At 42.0% G+C, this 14,637-nt stretch overlaps 1 protein-coding gene across 5 annotated transcripts in view; it reads right to left on the bottom strand.

Moving 5' to 3' along the window:
• Nucleotides 1-14,637, bottom strand: part of CDC42BPA (CDC42 binding protein kinase alpha) — a 360,647-nt gene that overhangs the window by 171,588 nt on the left and 174,422 nt on the right. For all 5 annotated transcript variants that reach the window (XM_073628296.1, XM_073628295.1, XM_073628298.1 and 2 more), the window contains exon 5: nt 7,377-7,525. In XM_073628296.1, coding sequence (XP_073484397.1) covers nt 7,377-7,525 — 149 coding nt within the window. The remainder of the gene's footprint in view (nt 1-7,376; nt 7,526-14,637) is intronic.

Raw genomic sequence — 14,637 nt, 5'->3', positions numbered from 1 at the left:
TTGCCCGGGGGCCCCACTTGTCTGGAGGGCCCCATCCAGGGCCGATCCTCAGCGATGCAATCTGCCGCCTAAGTTGACTGACTGCACTGGTTACTCACTTGCTAGAATAGCTGGCCGCCCGGCGTCTAGCTAGCAACCAGTGATGTCAGTCAGAGGCCGCGGCCGCCCCAGCATTCATAGCCTGCCGCGGCTGCCCCAACTGCTAGTGAACAAGCTCCGCCCACCTCTGCCATGTTCTTCAGACAGCGTGGAGAGGGAATGGAGCAGAAAGACAGCCCTTGATAGCTGGCGCTGCTTTGCTGCTGTGAGTGACACACTGTACTGCACCAGGGCGGCGGCCACAAAAGTCTAATGCCCTGTACACACGGTCGGACATTGATCGGACACTTCGACAACAAAATCCATGGATTTTTTCCGACGGATGTTGGCTCAAACTTGTCTTGCATACACAAAGTCACACAAAGTTGGCGGAAAATCTGATCGTTCTAAACGCGGTGACGTAAAACGCGTATGTCGGGACAATAAATGGGGCAGTAGCCAATAGCTTTCATCTCTTAATTTATTCTGAGCATGCGTGGCACTTTGTGCGTTGGATTTGTGTACACATGATCGGAATTTCCGACAACGGATTTTGTTGTTGGAAAATTTTATAGCAAGCTCTCAAACTTTGTATGTCGGAAATTTCGATGGAAAATGTGTGATGGAGCCCACACACGGTCGGAATTTTCAACAACAAGGTCCTATCACACATTTTCCATCGGAGAATCCGACCGTGTGTACAGGGCATAACACTGTCTACTTAAGTAAGTTCAAGTTGTGCATCAAACACAGCCACTGTCTGTGCCCCTCAAAAGCTGCCACTGTGCCCATCAAACACAGCCACTGTGCCCATCAAAGCTGCCACTGTGCCCATCAAAGCTGCCACTGTGCCCATCAAACACAGCCACTGTGCACATCAAAGCTGCCACTGTGCTCATCAAATGCAGCCACTGTGCCCATCAAAGCTGCCACTGTGCCCACCAAAGCTACCACTGTGCCCATCAAAGCTACCACTGTGCCCATCAAACACAGCCACTGTGCCCATCAAAGCTGCCACTGTGCCCATTAAACGCAGCCACTGTGCCCATTAAACGCAGCCACTGTGCCCATCAAAGGCTGCCACTGTGCCCATCAAAAAGTGCCACTGTGCCCATCAAACACAGCCACTCTGCCCATCAAACACAGCCACTGTGCCCATCAAACGCAGCCACTGTGCCCATCAAACGCAGCCACTGTGCCCATCAAACGCAGCCACTGTGCCCATCAAACGCTGCCACTGTGCCCATCAAACTCGTGTTATATTGTCCAAACGTTGTGTTAATGTTTAAACACTGATTTTGTTGGAAGTACCAATAAATATAGCCTTATAGATATTTGCATTTTTATTCTCGAGCGTGATTGTGTAGACAGGGCCCCAGTGCACTGTATTGCCCGGGGGCCTATAATGCTCTTAAGATGGCCCTGTTTATTTATGCAGTGTTTTGAGGGAGGGGAGCAATTTGAATAGGTGGACCTGGAAGATCTGCTTTAAGCCCTGTTGTGGACTGACAACACACAGCATTTTTTTGGACCCTCCCAGTGTCTTTTGATAAACTGCTCAACCAATCCCACTCTCAGATCTGTAGCACATAAAGGCTAATTAGTCTATAGTCCAAGACAATTACTAGGAGATGTGCACAGGACAGCTCTGACATGAAAATGAAACAAAGTTCTTTATTAGGATCACATACACAAGTTGGCAGTGGCTAAATTTAGTTAAAAAAACACAATGTAGACTAAAATATTATTAACAGTATGAATACAGCACACTATATGACAAAATATGACATACAATGAGAAAAGATATAAAGATCTTTAAAAAAAAAAAAAAAAAAAGGCCAGGATCCTTTAGGGCACTTTCACACTGGGGCAGACGGGCGTTGGCGGTAAAGCGACGCTATTTTTAGTGGCGTTTTACCGTCGTTTTTGCTGCACTTTTTGAATAAGGGTTACCGGCACTAACCATTGATTTCAATGAGCAGGGGCGCTTTAGGAGCGGTGTGTATACGCCTCAAAGATGCTGCTTGCAGAACTTTTTTTAGCGTCCTGCCAGCGCACTGCTCCAGTGTGAAAGCACTCAGGCTTTTACACTGGAGTGAGAGGAGAGGCGCTTTACAGGTGCTATTTTTAGCGCTATAGCGCCTCAGTGTGAAAGTAGCCTTATTAACATGATTCTGGAAAGTATAGGAGCAAGAGAAAGGAACAGGAGGTTAACGCTGTAGTTAAAATTTAATACACATATACCCAATAATGAGAAAAGTTATACTGAGATTGAAAAGCCCATAGTCAGACCTCAGAGGTCAAAAAAATCATTTAAGCAGCCATATTGTTCTGAATTTATGTTTACATCGATAAAACATGTGTTCAATAGGTGTAAAGACTGCTGATAAGTGGATTGCAATTGGCTTTAATGAGTGACACCTATTACTGCAATATAAATCCCTACATGAAACCTGGATTAAGCATCTAAGCCTCTGCAAGATTTTGGGAAAACAAGTATGCATAAAAAAAAAAATATATATATATAGATATATATCTATATATATATAGATCTATATATCTATATATATATAGATCTATATATATATAGATCTATATATCTATAGATCTATATATATAGATATATAGATCTATAGATATATAGATCTATATATATATATATATATGTGAGGTTGGGGTATAGTAACTCTACTTTGGTTGAGAAAAAACATTCCCCCTGGGCGATCAGTGTACATTGCAGGGATTTTTACAAACTTTGTTGCTTTTGATATTCTGAAGCAATAGCTGTTTGTTTGAGAGTGATTTTATAATTATCAATCAGCTGCTGCACTTGCAAAGCTCTAATGAGGAAAGTGTCAGGGTCTGCATCACTTTAGACGTGATTTCCCTTTGAGAGTATCTCACTAAAAATGAAATTTTTGTTGCAGGGGATGCCCAAACTCTGACTTGTATCTTAGTGCAGACATCGGGGAAATACCAGGGTTATGGCAGCTAGCGATTTGCGGGTACGGCAATTTGCGTGAAGCGGTTAAAGAGGAACTGCAGTCTGCTCACATAATTTGTAATAAAAAACATATTTGCCATTCTGAAGCCTCCCCCAACCACTTAGCACATTATTTTATATATACTGTGATTTTGTACTTGCCAAATATTCTGCAGAAATCTACCTCCACTGAGTGTGGCTGCAACCATTTTAACTGTGGGCAGCTGAAGCTGCTGCCTGTTCACTTCCTGGATTTACACAGACACACACAGGCACACCTCCAGCTCTGAAGCTCTCATTGGCCCTCTTAGGACTCATCCCCCCTCCCTTCCCGGCAAACTTTCATGAGTGAGACAGCTGTGCATGATGTCATAAGCCAAGGCTTTTTACTAGACAAGAAACAGGAAGTGGGCTGTATAAGGTATTTACTGGCAGAAATTTTTTTCACTATCCAAAGTTAAAACAACAAGGGCAGAAGATTTAATAGATGGAAAGTTGAAAAAAATGACTGAAGGTCCGCTTTAAATTAAAAAAAAAAATAAAGCAAAAAAAACACAGTAACTCTCCCTGCACAATATTGTCGGTGCGTCCTAACCGCTCCAACGCTCACTGAAAATATGGCTGCCATGAGCCCACCCCTTTATAGAAAGGGGGCTGGGCTATCCATTCTTTCAAATTATTGGCTCCTGTGACCTGTGCACGGCATTATAAGTTGTTCCTAATTTCTGGCAGTAAACGTGTGAACTTTGCGGGCAAAAATCATCGATTTTCAAACTTTTCAAATCCCAGATATTCACCTGAACCTCATCCTAAGTACTGATATTACATAAGACCGCACTCTGATATTATTTTTAAGAATTTTTTTTTTTTTTATTAAGAAATCAGATATGCTTTTGAACTGTACTCCTCTAAAAAAAGGTTTTGGATGGAACTGCACTTTAACGTCACAAAATTGTCTTCCTCTTTGTATTTTCTACTCTATCCTGGAAGAACAGTTGGGATTTGCTCATTCTGGGCACTAACTTTCTTCCAGTAATTTATACATCACTTCCATTATTCTTTACATACGTGCCATTCAGCAAGCTGGCGACGTTTTCCTTTATGCGAGGCACATGACCAATAATTATTATTCCATATAGAGCTTTCACAATCCTCCAAAGATTACTAGCTTCTATTCAGGTTAAAGCCAACCATAAAAAATCCCATGGAATGATTAAACTGCTTCATATGTTTGGAGCCTGCCGTCTCCGTGTCAGAGCCATGAGGGGGGAGTATCTGGGAAACGTATCACTCTGAGTAGGATGAGAGGCCAAAATAACTCAATAATATTATAATGAAAAAAAATAAAAAAGGAGGTTGAGCAGCCAAGCAATGCAGCAGATTCCTGTAAGGATACTGTCCAAGGGTGATCACCATGGTAACGTAGGCTATAAACATTACAGCGCCCCCTTCACAGTCATACAGACAGAAGGTGGATAGAATATTATCTTTTATTTATGTATAGATACCACATTACAGTAGAGTATAGTAGAAAATTACCCAGCTTGTTAGACCTTCACGCTATGTGAAAACAGTAACACATTATTTTGCGTGAATACGTTTTGATTTATTTTTGTGTTGTTTGTTTACAGCGGGGGGTTGGCAGATGGTCTGTCAGGGATTGCAGAGTCAAGGGAAGTCCTAGGCTCCCCCCTCAGCTCCGACATGTCATATGACACAGCTGAGGGAAGACTGGGGGGGACTCCGCCAGATGCCGCTACATATGAGGTCTAATGAACAAATTTTAAAGGGAGGAGGAATTTGTTGTGGGGAAATATTAGCTTGGGAGGGTAGAGGTTTGTACTGGAAGGGGGTATTTTTTTTTTTTTTTTTGTGGAGGTGTGGGGGGGAGATGTGGGTCAGTTACTCCTGACCTCTGCATTGTATGTAACATACCACTGAACCCAGCACTCTGCAATTATATACTACTAAACTCCGCATTACATACTACAGAGCTCTGAACTCTGCATTACGTACTACAGAGCTCTGAACTCCGCATTACGTACTACAGAGCTCTGAACTCCGCATTACGTACTACAGAGCTCTGATCAAATCACCTATGCAAAATAATGGAAAACCCAAAGGGCACCTTGAGGACTGGAGTTGAGAAACACTGCCTTAGATGCTGGCAAAAGAAGGGTTTATGCTGTACATCCGCTAAAAGGGAGACAACAGTCCTTCCTCTTTATCTAAATCATGGTGTTGTCACCCAATGTATCACAGTGGTCGAGCTGGCGCTATGCGCACCATGTTTAGGACAGTGTGTGTGACTAGAAGTGTAACTAGCAATAATTACCAAACCCTTGGCAATCAAATCCTGGACATACCCAGCCTATAGGCTTATCTAACAAACAAGTCTGTATGAATGAGTGTGCTGAATTGAATCATGGGAGATGTAGTTAGTAGTTAGGAGTATCAGTAAGTTGATCCCTCAGAAATTACAAGGTATGGGGGGGGGGGGGGGGGGTTATTATTAGAGAAGAACTGACCTTCCTTGTAACTGTTATGAATTTGAATGTATCGAAAGAGCATGGGCAAAAACAGGTGTCAAGATTAGGTATACTGGCTACATCAACCCTACTATTTTCTACAATTTCAATCCAGAAAAATATCCTTAACCTACAAAAATACAAATTCCAAACAGGTCAGCATAGCTTCTGTGTCCCTATCCTACTGTTTAACATCTGGAGTAGATCAATGATCATGTGGTTCTCTCGCACACCCCAACCGTAAATCAGTATCAGATTCAGTGGTGGCTTTTCTAACTTTAGAACATTTCATGCTGTGGGACAGAGAGGGATTCAAGGCTGTACATGACAAGAACAAGGTAGGTTTTTAACCATGTTATCACCTTAAAGTGGACCTGAACTCAAAAACTTTATAATGGCCTTCCTATAGGGAACATCTAGACTCTGCAGTGCTGCTCACGGTTCTCATTGCTGGAGAGGAAGCTGTACCAGAGGAACTGCAGTGCAAGGATCTCCCTGTGTCATTTATTCTTTGCTTCTTCCACCTACCTTGCTGCTTATATTTACGCATCATTCATTAGACAACAACTTATCAAGATGTAATAATGAACACTAGTGAATGTATGTGTGTGATGAACCGCGCTCCCTGTGGCTTAATAACTCAATATAAAGTGCATACAGTGCAGAATAAAGATTGTATAACCACAGGATTCACTCCAATGGAAAGTTAATAAAACACTAAATAATAAACATAAGTGTACAGAAATTTGTGAAATTGTAAAATGAAAGAAGGTCATCAAATGATTTCCATTGAGAAGGTGATTTCATTAATCCAATGAATGGGTGACTGTAGGAATCCTCCACCAACACCAAGCACTCAGCCTACTCACCAGATGAAGAGGAAAATGGGATATTTCAGAAGATCCGTCTCAGCAAGCCCAGTGATACCTCCGATCAATCGTGTTAGTTAATGTCTTTGCCTGATCTGACAACCTTCCGTTTTTTTCCTGCAGCTCTCCACGGGATGAAAAAGCACTACAAGCTACAACGTCTTGTAAAACCCTCTTGATGGCATCACTCCTGAGTGTGAGAACTGACCGATGACCACCTGAAGTCCCACCAGTACATCCAGCGCCCACTGAGAAAGGACTGGTGACTTACCCTGAGACAACTCATTATCTTCATCTGGTGAGTAGGCTGAGTGCTTGGTGTTGGTGGAGGATTCCTACAGTCACCTATTCATTGGATTCATGAAATCACCTTTTCACTGGAAAATATCTGATGACCTTCTTTGGACTTAGATTATTTTCTTTATTTTGGCTATTTGGACATTATCATTTTGTGATTCTTATCAAGTTGATGGAATTTTATGATTGATCACAATTTTATGATTGATCACAATTTTATGTACACTTATGTTTATTATTTAGTGTTTGATTAACTTTCCATTGGAGTGAATCCGATGGTTATACAATCTTTATTTTGCACTGTATGCACTTTATATTGCGGTATTAAGCCACAGGGAGCGCGGTTCATCACACACACACTTTCACTTACTAGTTTATCACAACTTTGGAATGGGCAGCTCCATTTGATTCAAATTTTATTACACAATTTTCTACACTTCTTTATCCAACTGCGTAGGTAGGGAATAATACCAATCGTTCCCCTACTAAACAATACTGAACACTAGTCTTTTGCCCTCTTGTTGCACAACAGAATACATCACAAAGGTATAGCACTGGCACTTTTTTATTGCACAAGAGAAAGTATAGCATAAGTTGGTATTGCTCATTAAAGCCACCCACCTGTGGACATAGTGCAGCTGGTGAACAGAGTCGATAGCCATGACCATCTCGGCCAGGTAGAAACGAGCCATTTCCTCCGGCAACCGGTCTTCAAATTTACTGAGAAGAGTAAGCAGGTCTCCACCAACATAGTAATCCATAACCAGGTACTGTGAGGGGGGGAAAAGGTAAGGGCGGTCAGAAGGAATGCAGATACATAGGTGTAGTTACAACATTTAGGCTCGGTTCACACAGGGGCAACACGACTCTGGCCACGACTTTGCGAGGCGACCTGGACACGACCTGAGGGCGACACCACAGCGCGACTTGGGGCGACTTACAAGGCGACTTCAAGTCGCCTCCAGGACAGGCGACTTTCCAGTGGACAATCAAACAACAATTAGCTCTGGGGGAGGGAGGGGTTTGCTTGAGAAAACCATCTTCTCTTCCTGTGAAGTCGCTTCACTATAGACCACGATCCGACTTGTAGGCGACTTCCATTGAAATCTATGGGTACAAGTCGCCTAGAAGTCGCCTTGAAGTAGTACAGGGACCTTTTCTGAAGTCGGAGCGACTTCAGTAGTGTACATTAAGACGGCTCTCATTCACTTGCATAGAATTTCTGATGTCAAGCGACTTGGGGCGACTTGAGGTCTGACAAGTCGGATCCCAAGTCGCGGTAGTGTGAACCGGCACTAAGACAAAAAGTAAAACCACTCTGTGTGTTCTCTGTGCTATCCATGAAAGAAAGCCATTATGCTAAAGTGAGCAAATAGCATGATTTCTATATACCTATTCAAACTTTAAGCCAAATTTATGCCAACAGTCTTGTTAAAATGCATAAAAGTAACAGTTGGTCTTGGGATGGATATACAGTACTGTAATGAGTAAAAGCAGATATTTAAAGTAGTAGTAAACTCACATATGTGATTTTTACCTACAGGTAAGATTATAATAAAGTTTACCTGTAGGTAAAATTAATATTTTCTAAATGTGCACCATTTAGGAGATATTCTAGTGAGCAGCAGCTCACTAGAAGGAAAGGCATACCCGTGCCGTTACTTCAGAGTTGTGTGCCACGGCCTTGACTCCTGTGCACACATCAATGCGGCACGGTCATTCAAGCAGCCGCAGCCCATGAACCCAGAAAAAACAGATGAAGATGGAAGCCTCTGCATCAGTGACAGCACGCTGTTGGAGGGCTTTGTTTCAAGACAAGTCCTTTGTAATGTGCTAGTATGCGATGCCAGTGGGACTCTTTGCCGTCAGAATACACTGATCAGCCTCTGTAGGCGCTGATCAAAAAAGTTTTTCAGTGTTCCTGTTCAACAGAATTCCACCCAATTATAAACCTTACGTTTTGATTTAGATCTAAATTCGGCCAGTCCCTGCTCAACTGGTCGAATTTTGATCCATCTATGGCCAGGTTTTTCCCTAATAACTAGTGTATCACAAAAAATGACAGCAGCTACAACACATTCTGGGATCCATCTAGAGAGAAAAAAATACAATTGAAGCTGAACTTTGGTATAAGCTAACACTGTCCAAATTCAAGAGGCATGTATATTCTCACATGAATCATGCTTTGCATATTTCTTTCACATCTGTGCAGTAATTCAATGTGAACTTCTGTGCAGGAGATTCCTGAAATAAAGACTGGTCTCTGCTGCTCTTTCTCCTTGTGCAGGGTAAGTGGTCTTGTCCCTGCCCCCTCCTGTAGCTTTCTGCAAGCAGTCTGTACTGGATGGGGTCCCTCCCACAGCCTTTCCCTCTGCACAGGCTATGTACAGCACAGTGATGATGTCACTGCTACTTTTCCAAAGTAATATCTGGATTTGAAAAGGCATATGGTGCACACGAAGTGGATCTGTATCCTTTGTGGCTATTGAGGAAAAGATTACACAAAATTTTTGTGTCCGGAGTTCAACTTTAAAGAAATACCCTTTTTGTTTTTATATAAAATACACACTTAGCAGGTTTTTACACTCCTACATACAATATAAAATCGAATCTAATATACATTTTGGGACTGTATCCTGGACAGCTTTCGGATTTTCCATCATTTTCACGTCTCTCACAGATATTGAAACATTAACACACTCGCCACATTTTAGCTTTCATTACTTTACGTTAAATTGTTTTCATAAGGATTTGGTAGGATTTAACACACTTACATCAGAATTAGAAAGGCAGATCCATTACTAAACCATCTGTGAAATCCCACCCAAAATTTCCACTCCCCCACAGCTGGTTGACAAATTTTAATTTAGCGACAGTTGTGACAAGAAATATTTTTAACCTATATGAGGTTCTAGTGACCTCACTGAAGCGCAAGTAGGGGCACTCTTCCAAAAAACTCTTTTAATCAAACAGCATTTTCCATGGCTGGACTTTAAAGCATAGCTCCCCTAAAAAAAAAAAAAAAAAAAAAAAAAGAAAAAAAGAAAAAGGCCTTCCCGTCTCATCCTGTTAGGGTTACAAAACCTGAAGTGGAGATAAATCTCCCCATTGGGACACAGATGGTGAAATAAAATAAGGGTAATCATTCTCTCTACTACTAAAATGTGACTTTAGAAGAAAGCATCTTATTGCTTTTATGTAAATTACTAGCAGCATTAATCCACTACATAATGTAGATGAACAAAGGCAGACATTTATGAAGTACAGCCTTCGTGACAACTATGGCTGCCCACTTAGATACATTGGACAAATTAGTATATACAATAAAGCTGAATTTTAAATTTGTTTATATTCTGCCTTCCCGGGGCCTTCTTTCATCAGCATGCTTCATAAAAAAAAAAAAATACCTTTCCATTTTATCACATACTTTTTTTTAGTGGTAGTGATGTTTTCACTGTGTCTCTGTACTTCTCTAGGCAATGCAGGACAATCATATATAAATTATTGTATTCCGCGCTTAGGTGTAGGCTAGGCTGCTGCCACCCCTGGAGTGCTTCAATTGAAGCTCCCATGTTAAAAGATTGTGTATGTAGGGGTGGGTGGCGCTGCCCGTCACCTGAAGAGTGGTCCTCTACAGTGTGTCACTCCTCCCAGGTGAATATGCAATAGATGGGTGATAATTACACCCGTCACCTAAAGGGTGATTCTCCAATAGGTCACTCTTCTTAAATGGATGGTGAGTGATTTCCCAATATATGAGGTAGATGTCATAGAGGGTGTTCTCACCCTGTGACCTATATCAAAATAGTGTATTAATAATGCTCTGTTAATTGTGCTGTTTGCAACCATATGTCCAAAACCCAATACCAAAGTAAATGTGCAAAATTAAATCAACAAATTTGATCCTGAGTAATTCATCCCAAACAATATATAGTAGATGTGCAAAATAATATATGATAAAAATATATGATAAAAAGTTAAATATCATAGAAATATGAGGTTAAAGTCCAGTGAAAAAAGTATAAAAAAAAATGTAAAAAAACGTAAAAAAAATCAATTACAGAGTTCAATCTCAAGTAGCGCAAAACAGCAAAAATTTCAACTGACTTGTGCTTGTCCAAAGTGACCTCACATATTTCTAATGATAATTAACTTTTTATCATATATTTTTTTATCATATATTATTTTGCACATCTACTATATATTGTTAGGGATGAATTATTCAGGATGAAATTTGATTGCCTTTGTTGATTTGATGAGATTATATTACATTTTGCACATTTACTTTGGTATTGGGTGTTGGAAATATGGTTGCAAACAGCACAAGTAACAGAGCATTATTAATACATTATTTGATATAGGGCACAGGGCGAGAACACCCTCTATGACATCTACCTCATATATTGGAAATCACTCACCATCCATATAAGAAGAGTGACCTATTGGAGAATCACCCTTCAGGTGATGGGTGCAATTATCACCCATCTATTGCATATTCACCTGGGAGGAGTGACTCACTGTAGAGGATCACTCTTCAGGCGACGGGCAGAGCCACCCACCCCTACATACACACAATTTTTTAATGCAGGCAAATCATAGCTGGTGTGAGGGTCTGGCAGGGTGCTGTACATACAGTGCCTTAAAAAAGTATTCATACCCCTTGAAATTTTCCATATTTTGTCATTTAAAAATCAAAAACATAAATGTCATTTATTGGGATTTAATGTGATTGACCAACACAAAGTTGCACATAATTGTGAAGTGGAAAATAATAAATGTTTTTCAACATTTGTTACAAATAAATATGTGAAAAGTATGGCGTGCATTTGTATTCAGCACCCCTGAGTCAATACTTTGTAGAACCACCTTTTGCTGCAATTACAGCAGCAAGTCTTTTTGGGGATGTCTCTACCAGCTTGCACATCTAGAGAGTGAAATTTTTTGCTAATTCTTCTATGCAAAATAGCTCAAGCTCTGTTAGATTGCATGGAGAGCGTCTGTGAACAGCAATATTCAAGTCTTGCCACAGATTCTCAACTGGATTAAGGTCTAAACCAATGGTGTCCAAACTGTGGCCCGGGGGCTGGATGTAGCCCTTTGGTTGCCTTTATCGGGCGCTATTCCACTAACTGACACCAATGATGGGGCACCATTCCCCCTACTGACACCACCAATGGGACACTATTTCTTTCATTAAAACCAATGATGGGGCACTGATACCGGGGCATTTTCTACACCCACTAGCCACAGCCCGGGCCCCCCTAAAGCCTGAAACACTGTAAATTGGCCCTTTGTTTAGAAAGTTTTGAGACCCCTGATCTAAACCATTCCATTGTAGCTCTGGCTGTATGTTTAGGGTCGTTGTCCTGCTGGAAGGTGAACCTCGGCCTCAGTCTCAAGTCGTTTGCAGACTCTAACAGGTTTTCATCTAAGATTGCCTGGTATTTGGCTCCATCCATCTTCCCATCAACTGTGACCAGTTTCCCTGTCCCTGCTCAAGAAAAGCATCCCCACAACATAATGCTGTCACCACCATGTTTTACGGTGGGGATGGTGTATTCAGGGTGATGTGCGGTGTTAGTTTTCCGCCACACATAGCATTTTGCTTTTAGGCCAAAAAGTTCAATTTTGGTCTCATCTGACCAGAGTGCCTTCTTCCACATGTTTGCTGTGTCCCCCACATGGCTTCTCACAAACTGCAAATGGGAGTTCTTATGGCTTTCTTTCAACAATTGCTTTCATCTTGCCACTCTTCCATAAAGGCCAGATTTGTGGAGTGCACAACTAATAGTTGTCCTGTGGACAGATTCTCCCACCTGAGTTGTGGATCTCTGCAGCTCCTCCAGAGTTACCATGGGCCTCTTTGCTGCTTCTCTGATTAATGCTTTACCTGCCCAGCCTTTCAGTTTAGGTGGATGGCCATGTCTTGGTAGGTTTACAGTTGTGTCATACTCTTTCCATTTTCAGATGATGGATTGAACAGCGCTCCGTGAGATGTTCAAAGCTTGGAATATTTTTTTGTAGCAAGGTCCTTCCTTGTAGAATGGTTTACCAGACATGGTGGGTGTGATGCAAGAAGAAATGATGGGCACCAGTCACTTTTTGAATGCGAACAAGAGATATATTGTCTCTTAACAGAACTGTGGGAGAGAGGGTTAGGGCCAGGACACCCTTGCGTAGATGCAATGATAATTGGCAGACTCTGAGACTTCTATAGGTAGACAGCTATACAGTGGAAGGCCTCCAACCAGATAACACTTCTGTATAGGTAGGACCGCTGTCTCCTATGGCAACTAATCTTGCAACAGTCACTAAAGGTAGGTGTACATAACTCTTGGTAACACAAAACAGTCCTTTACTTGTCTCACAGTATCCCACTGTAGATATTCACTCACTTAGCTCCCAGTCTCTCACTAGACTTCCAGATCCCAATCGTCACTGGGTTCCCCAAGCTCTTCCACAGCTATCCCACTGTATACTCCTCAAGCGTCAACCCCGCTAACCTGCTGGGTTCCTGGCTTTGCACTTACTGATGCTTTTTCACTTCTTCACTGTCCCCGGCTGGTGAGAAGACTGCTCGGGTACTTGCTTCAGCTCATTCATAGTAGTCTCTGGTAACAAGGTGGATGGTCCCTTAGTGGCGACAACTTCCCCTCTACCTCCGACCACAACTGATTCCCCGTCCGGCTGAACCCTCGTAACTCAGTTGGACTCCAATCCTGCAGTGCCAACCATACGCTGCTTCTCCTGCTCCTGGATAGGCCTCAGGCAGTCTAGCAGCCAGGTGTCCCCAGAAAAGGCCTCAGGTTTCTGGCCTAGCAACCGAGGGGCATATAACACCCGTCCACCCAAACAGCCGTCCATGTGGCACAGAACCCCGATCACCTGACTCCACACAAATAAATAGGCTCTCCCAGCAATCCAAGGGACTAAAGAAACCCCTGCCATTTGGCTGAGACACCCCATCCATTCATGATCTGACCTTGCTAAGCCCCTGTCATTCTAATGTCACCGGCCACAGCGCCACCTAGTGACAGAAGAGAAAAAGTGCAGCAATTCCAGAATTTAGAGAGGAATCATTTGATCTCTAACAATTAACCAAGATAATTACCACCTGGCGAACTAAATTTGTTAGCAACCCTGCCTAAACACGAGAGTGCTACATCTTTATAACCTAACCTTTAGAAGCTTTAAAACCTCTCCACAACTTTATCCCTGACCTGTCTGGTGTGTTCCTTAGCCTTTATGGTGCTGTTTGTTCACTAAGGTTCTCTAACAAACCTCTGAGGGCTTCACAGAACAGCTGTATTTCTACTGAGATTAAATTACACACAGGTGGACTCTATTAAATAATTAGGTGACTTCTGAAGGCAATTGGTTTCACTAGATTTTAGTTAGGGGTATCAGAGTAATGCCCTGTACACACGTTCGGACATTGATCGGACATTCCGACAACAAAATCCATTGGATTTTTTCAAACGGATGTTGGCTCAAACTTGTCTTGCATACACATGGTCGCACAAAGTTGTTGGAAAATCCGATCGTTCTGAACGCGTCAAGACCATAAATGGGGCAATAGCCAATAGCTTTCGTCTCTTAATTTATTCTGAGCAAGCGTGGCACTTTGTGCGTCGGATTTGTCTACACACGATCGGAATTTAAAGGATCGGATTTTGTTGTCGGAAAATTTTATATCTTGCTCTCAAACTTTGTGTGTCGGAAATTCCAACGGAAAAAGTTCGATGGAGCCCACACACGATCAGAATTTCCGACAACACGATCAGAATTTCCGACAACACAATCCGATCATACTTTCTCTGTCAGAAAATCCGACTGTGTGTACAGAGCATAAAGGGGACTGAATACAAATGCACGCCACACT

This window comes from Aquarana catesbeiana, linkage group LG04 (assembly GCF_042186555.1).
Source record: "Aquarana catesbeiana isolate 2022-GZ linkage group LG04, ASM4218655v1, whole genome shotgun sequence".
Classification (NCBI taxonomy): domain Eukaryota; kingdom Metazoa; phylum Chordata; class Amphibia; order Anura; family Ranidae; genus Aquarana; species Aquarana catesbeiana.
Note: the sequence above shows the minus strand (reverse complement) of the source record. Positions and strands in the feature narration are given on the sequence as shown.